Genomic DNA, 12,739 nt, shown 5'->3' with positions numbered 1-12,739 from the left:
GTCCATTTGCCATGTGCAAACTGAAATGCGAGCTTCTGGATTTCTGGCTTCCTCATGGGAAAACCTCGTCTTGCTAGGTTTTCGATAATGTCTGCTAAATTAGCCTCCTCCTGCTCTGATAGAACTGGTTTCTTCCTGCTACATGCTTATGTCCTTCTATCACACCTTTAACCTGTCTTTGGAGGGTGGATTTTGGGACATTCCAGGCCCTGGCAAGATAACGGAGCTTAGGTCTGTTGCCTGCACTTTCCAGTTATCTGTACTCCTGCAATGCTTCCTTCATTCTGTTCTCCTTCCACATGTTGTACTTGCCCTTTACTTTTCCCTGTTTGTTCACTCTCCCTTGCACTTCACTCTGCCTTGGTCTGTCTGTCTCTTTCCTGGGTGCCATTCTATTCCGCAAAATGAATTAGTTTCATGTTTAAATGAGAACAATTTGTAGATTAAGCAAAGTGCAGAATAGTCTACACCTACATACATTAACAGTAAGATAGGTTTACTGCTTGATAGCTCACTTAACAGACATCCCAAGTCTCCCGGAAGTTCCGGGAGTCTACCACACAAGGCCTAAATATGCTTTTACTTCAATGTTTTAACAACATGGCTTTTATTATTACTAATTTTTCAGGATATTATTGACATAAAATAATCTGACCCAAATTACAAGGCCCACTACACACAGCTCTGACAGTTAGCAACCTTAGCCTCTAATTCCTTCTGCTAAAAATTGCCTAGGATACATTACTTAGGTTTTGTGTTGTTATAAATGTGACTTTTTCACTTTTAATCAGGTTATTTATGATTAAACTATTGACATATTTCATTTGATACCCTAAAATGTTGTCCCAAATTCGAAAAACGTTCTTCTTTGTAATTCCGTGGAAGTACACAGAACAGCGCGCAGCAAATTTTGGGGCGTGACAAAAGTTACAGAGCCAAAAAGGTGGAGCCACAGAATTGACATCAGTTCAGTGGCTTTTTCAAAACCTACCGTTTTACTAAACGGTAGCTAATTTTTTTTTATTGTGAAATTTGCATAGGAAAGAGGTGTCAATGGACTTAGAGGTCATTATTCAACTGTGACAAGGTAAATTCGGTTTTGCAATCAATGACCCCTTTAATACCACAGACTACTGGCTACCCACCTTTTTTGGTGAACAACTGGGTTACAGATTAACCTAATTTGTCTTTCCTCTCTCTTTTTTCTCTGATCTTTTTTTGAAAACCCGATTTATGTTTACTAGGCGACATTGTGATCACTATTTCTGGCGACTAGCATATCTACTGACTGCAAATAAACACCGTCAGGCAGGAACAGACCATTTCATGCCAATACAGGGGGGTGGTCGGTCAATATGGATGTTTACTTTTTGGTCAATGGGGATATTTAACTTTTATTGCCAAACACAAGTAAAAACAAAAAGATCATTAATTGTATTATTTTATTTGAAATATATATATACTCAATGATGATGGTTTATATGATATATCAGGTATATAATTTCATATGAGTTTTTACCTGTTTTTTGAGGCCCCTGTCAGTTAGGGGCCCTTAGAATCGTCCTAACTTTCCTCCCTATATGGCACCCTTGAGCACATGCATTAAACATTTTGATTACTACAAACAGCCTGGTCAGCCCCAATACCATTGAATTAGATTGTTAATAGCTTTGTATCTTTTCTCCCGTCTAATGTAGTCACATGATCGACATGCATGTTGTAGTCCAAAATACCATCCCTTAACTTTATAGTTTTTCCTCCAGCTGTGGTACTTCATGTACTCTCCATCATTCTTGTCAAGGAAAAGCAGCCGATCTGCCAGTTCCTTTTGATTGGGGAAGTCATCCACATGAAGAAAAGAGTCCGCTGGAATGAAATCCTCGTAGTTTTTCCTGGATGGGCCCAAAACTACTGGGACAGCTCCCAAATTCATGGCATTGTACAACTTCTCAGTGATGTAGTCTTGGAAGACTGAATTTTCAAAGGACAGGTAAAATTTGCATCCAGAAATTATTTTTGGATAGTTTTCGTTGTTTACGTATGTACCAAAGTGTTGTCCATAGGCCTCTACTTTGACATGCTTACTCAGCTCATTGTATACCTCAACTCTTCTGAAGGATGGGTGCCAGTTGCTCACAATCCAGCACACCAATTTATTCTTCTTTGGCAGCTCAAAGTGTTTGTCCACAGCTGTTACCTCAACTAAGGATCCATAAGGAACAGGTACGGAGGAATCCTGTCGATAATTTGAGGTCATATTAAACAGGTTATCCAACTTGGGAAATCTTTTAGAGTTGGCAGGTGATTCAGCATTGAACCACACCCATTTCTGGAACAAGGGACGTGGATTTTGTGGCATGTTGCCCAGATCTTCATGGATGTCCCGGTGATGAAAGAGGACTCCATGTGCATCATTATAAAGGCTCTTGTTGTCTGTCAAGCGACAACCTTGAACATTGAAATCAGCACATGAATCAAGGTCAAAAGATTGTCCAAATGGCCACATCCAGATCAGGAGAATTGTGTCTGGTTCTGGATTGTCAGCTCTGAGGATTACTTGGGAGTTCTGCTTGCCTGTCTTCTGGGGTTGTGGTGTGATTTGGCCTGGGACCTCAGTCTGATTCCCCTCTCGATTTAGCCCATCTTGGCAGACACAGGTAGCATTCTCATTTGCTTCTCTGTCCATGCAAAACACTGAGTGGATGTTGGGTTTGTAGTATGTTAACAATACAAAAAAGGAGCACACCACCACAAAGATGCAAACCAATGCAGGCGGTAGTACTGTCCCTTGGGAAGTTGACTTGATCATGTCTGTGTGTCAGAAAATACAGCTATTACAATACATCAATAACTTTAAACAATACATAACAATATTGGTTTGTTGATATATAATTTGTTGCAGATGGTGAATGATATGGAGAAATTAAGACCGATGTTATGTATTTGGAGTCAATTCTGTAATCAAGTAGGGATCAGTATCCTTGGGTTTTAACGCCTGCATCAAATGTAGTTTAATGTGTCGACAAGACTCGACATCATGAACTACACTGTGTACCACTACAATTCATTGTGGCCTGATATTATACTACATTTGATTATCAACAGATACATTCTAGCATAGAAGAAATGGTGTTGTACAAACATTTACTTTTGATTGTTAGTGTCACGGCTGTACTGAGGACCCAAACGCACAACACACAAGGTTTAGGACGTGCGCAGACTTTTATTGAGAGAAGGATGGGGAGGACGGTTGAGGGTAACTGGTGGATGGTGGAGCGGGGTACATTCCATTATCTCAGCTGAATAGAAGTTCCTTGCTGAGTTGTAATTCAGTTGCTATGATGGTAATTGTGTACTTTGTACCCACCATGTACTTTTCAAATTTATGGATGGTACTGTCACATAATGGAACTATGTGATGATCAATCTTGAAATGGCTAAATAATGAAAATAACCACACAAAACTGGTCATGAAGTCATTTTATAATTCACGGTGAACACAAACTATTTAAAAAGTCTGACTCCTATCAAAGTCAGACACATTATGCAGAACAAAAAGTAAGTTGATGTTGACATAGAAAACATGGACCTTGGTTACAGTTTTCCAGGCGTTTATTGGGTGTGCTCAAGCCTTCGGCGAGAGCACAACCTTTGTTCTCTCACATATTTATTTATTTATTTATTTATTATTTATTTTCGCCCCCCTAAGGATCAGTCAATATTTGGACTACATACACAACGGCGGTGTCAAAAGGTTCGTCTTGGTAGCGATTGCGTTGGTTGTATTTTTATTTACGTTCCGTTGCATGGTTTAAGTAGAAATTGTGTTTTTGTGGTGAAAAGTGAAGCTAATGGTGGCTAATTTTTCAATCTTTAAAATAAACATTCCTCACAAATACATTTTCGTTGTAGGATTTATTATGACATTACATTACAAGTAAACGATTTGTGGGTGAAATTATCATTACCTGTGGTTTCAAACCAGTGTTGCTCACTGCAATGCTGTAGCCTACACGAGACACTACAAAAACATCTACACAGCTGTAGGAAGTCAAACGGCGACAGAACATGTTCGGCACTCCCCTTACTTAATCAAAAGTCTATCTAACTACTAACCTGAACTTCATTGCCACAGCCTAAACGTTGCCAATCTGTTCATGAAAATAATTAATTTCAGCCTAAACCGTACAACGGAACGTTAAATCCAATTCAACCAACGCAATCGCTACAAAGACGAACACAGCAGTAGTCTAGTACTGTACCGTAGTAGTACAATTTATCGGGGCAGCTTCTCCACACAGGGCTATATCGCATTTTGCGTTGTTACTGACAATGATCGCTACCAGTGAGCTTTTTATGAATGAGCGATTTTCCTCTAAATAAATGTCAAGCTTATTTACGTTTTGGGGGGCATATTTTCAGTTAGCAGATGGGACTGTCTGAATCGCGATTCCATCTTCTATTGCCGGGTAACGTCGTAGAATAATCTTCAAAGGGGGTTCTTTATTAATGAATGAATGCAATGATTAGGCTACATGCCTGAAAATATCACGAGAAGGGAAAAACTTAAAATGACGTTTAAGTCATAGAGATTAGGTCAATTTTTACACCGGTCTGCCAAATGTATTCGTTTTGATTCAACGATGAGGCTGCCTCTTGCAGGGGAAATGAGAAGACATCTATTTCATTCTACACTTCACTCGTATTTTGAGTTGTAAATGAGCAGCAAAAAAAAGATGCTTTTAAATCTATGTAATCTTTATAAATAATAAGTAGGCCCGATGCATTTTTATATAAAATATACAGACCCCTGTGCAACCGACGCAAGCAAGCACACCCTACAATTTCCCCAGAAATTGTATCCTCTCTAGTTATCTATGTAATAATTTTTATAGTGCCTTTATTACGGTGATCTTTTAGCATGTATTATTATGAGGTGTATGTATGTGTTATGTTATGGGATATGTGCAATACTGTTATGTAACTGTTGATAATGTTTGGCTGAGGATGTATTGTTTGTTGTTATTGTGACTGTCAAGGCATTTATGAAGCACCACAGAGACCAAGACAAATTTCCCTGAGCGGGACAATAAAGTTCATCGTATCGTATCGTAACCAGCTACACCACCGAAAAAGTTGTTACTTGTTGATGCCGGTGGACGGTCTTTATACAATACGGTCTTTATATAAATTAAACTAAATTACAGTGATTCTGATCAGAATCAGAATTCGGTTCAATATCAGAATTCGGTTTATTCGCCATGTAAGTTATACAAATACGGAATTTACTGTGGTGCAAACACTAAACATATACGAATCTTAAATTAAGTAAAGGTACAGAAGTTTAACTATTCCTAAGAACTAAGCAATCTAAGAATAAAACAATTTAAATATAAAATACAATATATATATATATAAAAATATATATATTATTTCTTATTCTTAACATTTGTGATATGTAGCCCTATTGTGAACTGGGGGGACTTTATTATTACTAATTATTATTACTGTTGACAATGTTGACGAATCATCAACATTTGTTTTCTGGGCACTGTATAGAGTACCTAGTCCCATCATGTTATGTTTCATTTCAATAAAATAACACAACACTCTAAATATGATGACGTCATTTTCATAAGTGAACGGATTTATAATTATTACAATACGGATTAGGCTAAATCATAATGACCAATGGAAGAAACTCGAGCGATGCCTGGAGTCATGTTGGTTTGAGGTGCCGCTTCTCGGGCAATGTGTGATTTGTCTGGCTCTGCTTCAGAAGAGCGGCAAAACTTCGAACCAGTTTGTGACGTTTGAAGCATTGAACGTCATCAATCACGTGGTTATCGTAATTTGATACAAGCTCCAAAACACTTTTTTGAAACTGTGCGTATTTGATATATTGTTTTATTACTGTTGCTTGCTTTTTTCCACAGGTACACTTGCACTTATAGCTGTTCATGTTGTTTAATTGTAACTTGTTTAACTACATGCTCTTATGGTTCTTCCCTTTGGCACTTACTTTGGTTGTTCACAATGTGTGCTTCATGTTTTGGCTACTCGCGATGTTTTTTGGCTATCTTGTTGTTATGATCAGTGACCTATGCACTTTGTAAAGCTCTCTCTTGGAAGTCGCTTTGGATAAAAGCGTCTGCTAAATGAATAAATGTAAATGTAAATGTATTGGTTTTGCGACACAAGCATCGATGTGTCAGTTCCATACGTCCCATCCTTAGTAAATTTGTTGAAAGCAGACCCCCACTTATTCCCCATCATGTTTTTCTTTCCTTTGGTGGCCTTCAATTTATGTTGGGTTGCAATTATAATATTGACAAAATCCCAGTTAAACTCTGCTTTTCATAGGCAGGCTTTCCTATCATGGTCATTAATTTCTAAGCACAATTTTTCCCCGCACAAATATTATATATGGAATAATTGAGACATATTGTTCAAAAACAAATCATTATTTTTAGAATATTGGTTTCAAAATAATATACTTTTGGTGAGTCAACTTGTTAATGAGGAGGGGTTTCTTCTGAGTTATGAGGAGTTCTTATTACTTTACAAGATCCCTGTCACTCCTAAGGATTTTGCAATTATTATGGATGCCATCCCCTCAGATGTTGCACTATTATTTAGGAATGTGTTAAGGCCTGACCCTCAGAACCTACCCCCTGCCAGTACACCTGTTGACTCACCAGTTGGAAAAATCTGTTTTTACTCTGGTCCTTACAATAACAATACGTGCCTTGTCTCAACATGATGTTGTATCATTTCCTATTGGAACTGCTTTGTTGAAAATATTTGTTGGGAAAAAGTCTGGATGTTGCCCCAAACTTACTTATTATTTAACAAAATCAAAGAAGTTTCCTTTAAGATTGTCCATAGATATTATCCTGCAAGTCACTACATGAGGAAGTATAAAAAGGATACACTTTTTAATTGTAACTTTGTGACGAGCACCCAGAGACAGTGGTTCATCTGTTCTGGCACTGAACTCATACTAAAAAAACTTTGGCTAAATCTCTCTAAATGTATAACTTTGTACTTCTGTGGAAAGATGTATTATTTGGTTTATTTTCCTTTAATGGAAGTATCAAAGATCAATTTTATGTAATTCATTTTGGCAAATTTCATATCCATAAATGTAAATTTAGTAACAAAAAACCCTGTTTTCTTGTCTTGCAAAAATACATTGATCAATACTTTAAAACAATCCAATACTCTCTACCAACAAAAAAGCAATTAAATTGATAAATGTTTGTTTGTCCCTTGAGGTCTTTGTTTAAAAGGTCTGTACCCCTGGGGGGTGTTCCATCAACGTCGATGAAAGAAAAGCGAGACTTATTTCGCCAAGTCTCGCTTCAGCGAGAGTTCTGTTCCATTAAGGTGGCTTATTGTAGTTCTAGCTACGTAACCAAAGTAATTTATACTTCGAAACTAGCCTGCTCCGTGTCAGGCTAAAAGTCGAGCTAAACTAAGATGTGTTGCAAATAATCTCAAACAGGCAGAAACACAATGTCAAAAGACAGTTCCGTCGATGGCGTGAATGGCTGTAATGTAGTGCTCATTAAATTTGTTCAGAATATAACATTATGAAATGAATTGATTTCAAAAGATATAGCGAAGAAACACTCAGCCATAGGGGTCCGTGTACCTTGTGGCCATTGGTTTTTCTAATTTGCAACCCGTGTTGACAAACGCAAAATAGGGCCGTAATATTGTTTTGTCACTTTAGTAAATCGAACACACATTTAAGTATAACGGCTTGTTTTTGGTGGTTTCGTTTTTTTTTTTGGAACAATGAAATAACCATATAACACAAATGGTTTAACGAGCCATTAATCGTTGTTTTGATTATTCCATATCCTTTATGCTGATATCTGCAAAAGATGAAAAATAGGCTCGTAATATCGATTTGTCCATTTCGGAAGTCAGAACCAGATGATGGGGAAATGCGTGGTATCCGTTGTTTTGTTTTATTTTGGAATAACGGAATAACCATATAACACAAATGGTATTACGAGCCATTTACTCGTTTGTTTGATTATTCCATATCCTTTATGCTGGTATCTGCAAAAAATGAAAAATAGCCTCGTAATATCGTTTTGTCCATTTTGGATGTCAGAACCAGATTATGGGGAAAGGCTTGGTTTCCGTTGTTTTGTTTCATTTTGGAATTACGGAATATCCATAAAACACAAACGGTATAACGAGCCATTTACTCATTTGTTTGATCGGCCGTATTATGCATACTGGCACAAGTGAAAAAGAGAGAGAGGGGGAAAAATGTGAAACTATTGGGGGTATTATTACTTGCGAACACCAGAGGGCAGCAACGACTATCTTAAAAAAAAAGTTTCCTGTGATCTGCAGGCCTACAATCTTGACGACATGGCAGCAGGTTCTTTAGTAGAAGACACACGCACCAAACTGAAGGCACATGTTGACCGCGTTTGCTAGTTTCTACTTAGTTAATAAATCTTTGATGAACCCAAGTTTCTTTAATATATATTAAGTTTCTTTAATATATATTAGAAACATTACAAGACAGGGCTCCAGTGTGTGTTCAAACAAGGCCAAAAGTGCCAGACGGTATCAATCACACCCGTGCAAGTAACACTCCACGACCCAACCCTCCCTCCCCCCACCTAAATTACGCTTTCAGTTCTGTTGTACGTCTTAATGAAGTGCATTGAGGCAATCATAGTAAGAAAGTTGAGGTCATGTGGGATACCTTTGCAGTTTACATAGACACACAACTGACAGAGGCACTGTTGTGGATACTTCTAAGTTCTGATCATATTCCAAATTCAACTTCTTCAAAGTCCAAAAACAGTACGGAGCAGCAACGAGAGGGTTCCCAGGAAAATCTGAGTTCCCTTGAAAAGTTGTGTACGGAACACCGTGAGTCTACAGTACGGTACAGTACTAGACTACTGTACTGCTGTGTTCGTCTTGGTAGCGATTGCGTTGGTTGAATTGGATTTAACGTTCCGTTGTACGGTTTAAGATGAAATTAATTATTTTCATGAACAGATTGACAACGTTTAGGCTGTGGCAATGAAGTTCAGGTTAGTAGTTACAGTAGATAGACTTTTGATTTAAGTAAGGGGAGTGCCGAACATGTTCTGTCGCCGTTTGACTTCCTAAACAGCTGTGTAGTGTAGATGTTTTTGTAGTGTGTCTCGCATAAGCTACAGCGTTGCAGTGAGCTACACTGGTTTGAAACCACAGGTAATGGTAATTTCACCAACAAATCGTTTTTTAATGTCAGAATAAATCCTACAACGAAAATGTATATGTGAGGAATGTTTATTTTAACGATTGAAAACAGATAACGCTACATCATAGCGTTATCGTTCCGTTGTACGGTTTAGGCTGAAATTAATTATTTTCATGAACAGATTGACAAAGTTTAGGCTGTGGCAATGAAGTTCAGGTTAGTAGTCAGATTGTTTCAACTATTGAAAGACTTTTGAGTAAGGGGAGTGCCGAACATGTTCTGTCACCGTTTGACTTGAACAGCTGAGGAGTTATTGTTAGCTACTCACAGTAGTGTCTCGGGTAGGCTACAGCGTTGCAGTGAGCTACACTGGTTTGAAACCACAGGTAATGGTAATTTCACCAACAAATCGTTTACTAATGTCAGAATAAATCATATAACGAAAATGTATATGTGAGGAATGTTTATTTTAAGATTGAAAACAGATAACGCTACATCATAGACCACTGTAGTATGTGTTGCCCGGGCAACACAGGCTAATGTCATGATGCTAATACTTCAGTGAAATAGTAGACTACTGTTTCCGAAAGTAGATGTACTTCCTTAATAATATCAGCTTATATTGTACATTACACATCACAATTGTGTGTCATATCACAAAGTAAAATGAGTAAATAGTTATCACCCTGGCCTCTTCTCTTGTGGCGTTTCTGCAGCTGCCTTGCAGTAAAGCTATAGTTAGCTTAGCTATCCCCCAAGTTAACAGATGCTAAACGAATGTTCTGGCAAAGGTAGTCACGCGTGTTTTTTGTGACGTTAGTGACGCAGTGACGTTAGTAACGTCAGTGACTGTGGCTAGCAAATTAGCCACCGTTAGCTTCACTTTTCGCCACAAAAAACTTAACTTACGCTTAAACCATGCAACGGAACGTAAATTCCAATAGAAGCAACTCAATCGCTACCAAGACGAAACTTTTGACACCTACGTTGTCTATGTAGGCCAAATATTGACTGAGTTTTAGGGGGGCAAAAAGAAATAAAAAAAATAATAATAATATATATGTGAGAGAACAAAGGTTGTGCTCTCGCCGAAGGCTTGAGCACACCCAAATATATATGTGAGAGAACAAAGGTTGTGCTCTCGCCGAAGGCTTGAGCACACCCAATTACACATGTAAACGGAGTAATCGTATGGCATAAACCGACAATTGCTAGTGATCGGGTTTCTCATTGTCAAGTAAACGCACTCAGTGACGTAGTAGAATAAAACAGTTCCATTAGCAATAGTAGTAAAGGAGATATTAGCAGCACCTGCAGAGTCACCTCTTGTAAATTGTATTAGGTTGAAATACTATCAAACTCTGTCTTGTGACTCCACTAATCAGCTAATGCCAATCACCTGCGTGAGACTGAGTGGTGCGTGTCTGTCTTTGCCACGGTGATGGTGCAGCTATGATTGCTAACGCGCTGAGGGGAGAGAATAACAGAAATGTAGCTAGAATCCACACCTCAAACAAGTTAACCTAGACGCAAAACTATACGTCCAATCCAAAAAATAAGGATATTTTCCGAGACCCAAGACTCTGCCGAAACCAGAGATGTCCTTTATATTTCTGTGCGGTCAGAAACTACCGCACAGTTTCAAAATCTTGTACTTTTTGCTTTCTCTGACGATTTTGTCACCAGATTTGCATTGGTCTATGGGGCGAGAGTTGGACTTTGTCTCGCTTTCGTGGGGCTCTGAACAAATGTGTACGTCTGTTGGATTCAACAGACAACTGTCTACGACCAGCACAAAATTAGCTATCTATTGATCCAAAAATGAAGCATGAAACCCTAGAGTCTAGGGTTCCCCGCTAACTGGGGAACCAGTTAGCGGGGAAACCAGTTGGGCGACAACACCGGGCCAAGCACTGACGTAGCGCAGGGGATGAGTCGTCGTCAAACTACTGTTTGAGTGCAACCGAGGCCAGCCCGTCAGCACAGCTCTATCAGCCAAGCTAACTAATCTAATGAACAGTTAATAAACACAAGTACATCTTATTGAACATCATTTATTTTCATCACCAATTATCATAGTAGAACAGCTTTCTCAAGCAGTTTGTGATGCATTTTGGAAACAAGAGATGAGCCCCTGGTCTAATATGCCACCTGCGAAACCCGTTCATTCACCCGTAGTCATTATTTGGGTAGCACACATATTCTGAATGCCTTCGGTGGAATTCAAATGAGCCATTTTAATCTAAATAAACGCCAAGATTACAGTGAGACTAATCTAGATTTAAAAATGTAATCTAGGCCCACCACTACTTTTAACGATTAAAAATGTATGAAAGTCAATAAGCTACTCTTTTCATCACAGTTTTTTCTCCATTTTCAACAATAAGAAAATATCGCAATGCATAACAATGACAGATATACTTTTAACACTTTTTCTCACCATTTTGCTTTTAAAGCACATACCTCTTTTATTTATTTTTTAAAACCTTCACTATTCAAGCCATCAAAACAATCGTTTCAACTGCTTTCTGCAAAGATTGATCCAAACTCACGCGCAAAAAGAACTCACGCTGGGGGGACAGTCAAGAAATTTAGAACGTACGTTTGAAATATACTACTTAAAAATATACTACGTTAATATACTACTTAAAATATACTATATATCAAATAACTCTACCAAGTCATCAACTCACAAGTCATCAACTCACCTTACCAGGAGGTGGAGAATTGAAAATGAGGGTGTCACACACTATTTCAGTAATGCGAGAAGAGTAGACAGGTGTGGCCTGTATCTATTCCATTTCATGACCTGCCAGGTGAACAATGTAGAGTGGAATTTTACATATAAATTATTTGACTAGATACAGCATTGTAATCACAATGTCATTGTCACGATCCAGTGCTCCCCTTCCCCTGAATACTGATGCCTTCAAATCTGGAAACCAAATTCCCTTCCCTGTTTACTGTCTAGTTGGTTTGTTAAGTTTCTGCCTATCTGCCACTCCTTGGATAGAGTTGCCCACTTATCCCTACACACCTGTCTGGTGTAGCACAGTCCACAGACAAAACACGGTACCATCACACCTTCTCCTACCCCCGACAAGGAGAGGGTCTTTCCCCTTTGTCCTTCTACCAGAGGAGAAGCTTCAAAGCTTCTGGCCCAGCATGGGGTCAGAAACAGAGGCCACACGGCCTACAGTATCAGACAAAGGATTTATAAGGAAGAACTTTCTTATGTGGATTTACAAACATATTCTCAAGGACTACATGGCTCATGGACACTATTTCAATGACAGTAGTTGATGTGTTATAATGTGTGTTTTTCTCATTTACTTAGAACGTTGTTTAATTGAGGTTTGATTATAACTTCCCTTCAAGGATAGTTAAGTCAGCCAATCTTGATATCAAAATGATTGTACCATACTAACAAAACCATTTATGAATGTTGTATTGTTATATTCTGAAGTTTAAGCATTCCATGGACAGTTGAAATAACGGAACTCAAAAGGTACA

At 38.3% G+C, this 12,739-nt stretch overlaps 1 protein-coding gene across 1 annotated transcript; it reads right to left on the bottom strand.

The window, feature by feature from the left end:
* Positions 1-1,425: 1,425 nt before the first annotated feature.
* On the bottom strand, positions 1,426-11,980 carry LOC136944870 (4-galactosyl-N-acetylglucosaminide 3-alpha-L-fucosyltransferase 9-like). Its single transcript, XM_067238793.1, has 2 exons — positions 11,940-11,980; positions 1,426-2,811 (listed from the first exon to the last, which is right to left on the bottom strand). Exon 2 carries the CDS (start codon positions 2,807-2,809, stop codon positions 1,634-1,636), a length of 1,176 nt encoding a protein of 391 aa, XP_067094894.1. The 5' UTR covers positions 2,810-2,811; positions 11,940-11,980; the 3' UTR covers positions 1,426-1,633.
* Positions 11,981-12,739: the final 759 nt, after the last annotated feature.

The sequence above is a fragment of the Osmerus mordax genome, chromosome 6, assembly GCF_038355195.1.
Source record: "Osmerus mordax isolate fOsmMor3 chromosome 6, fOsmMor3.pri, whole genome shotgun sequence".
Classification (NCBI taxonomy): Eukaryota; Metazoa; Chordata; class Actinopteri; order Osmeriformes; family Osmeridae; genus Osmerus; species Osmerus mordax.
This window is presented reverse-complemented; position numbering and strand designations above follow the sequence as displayed.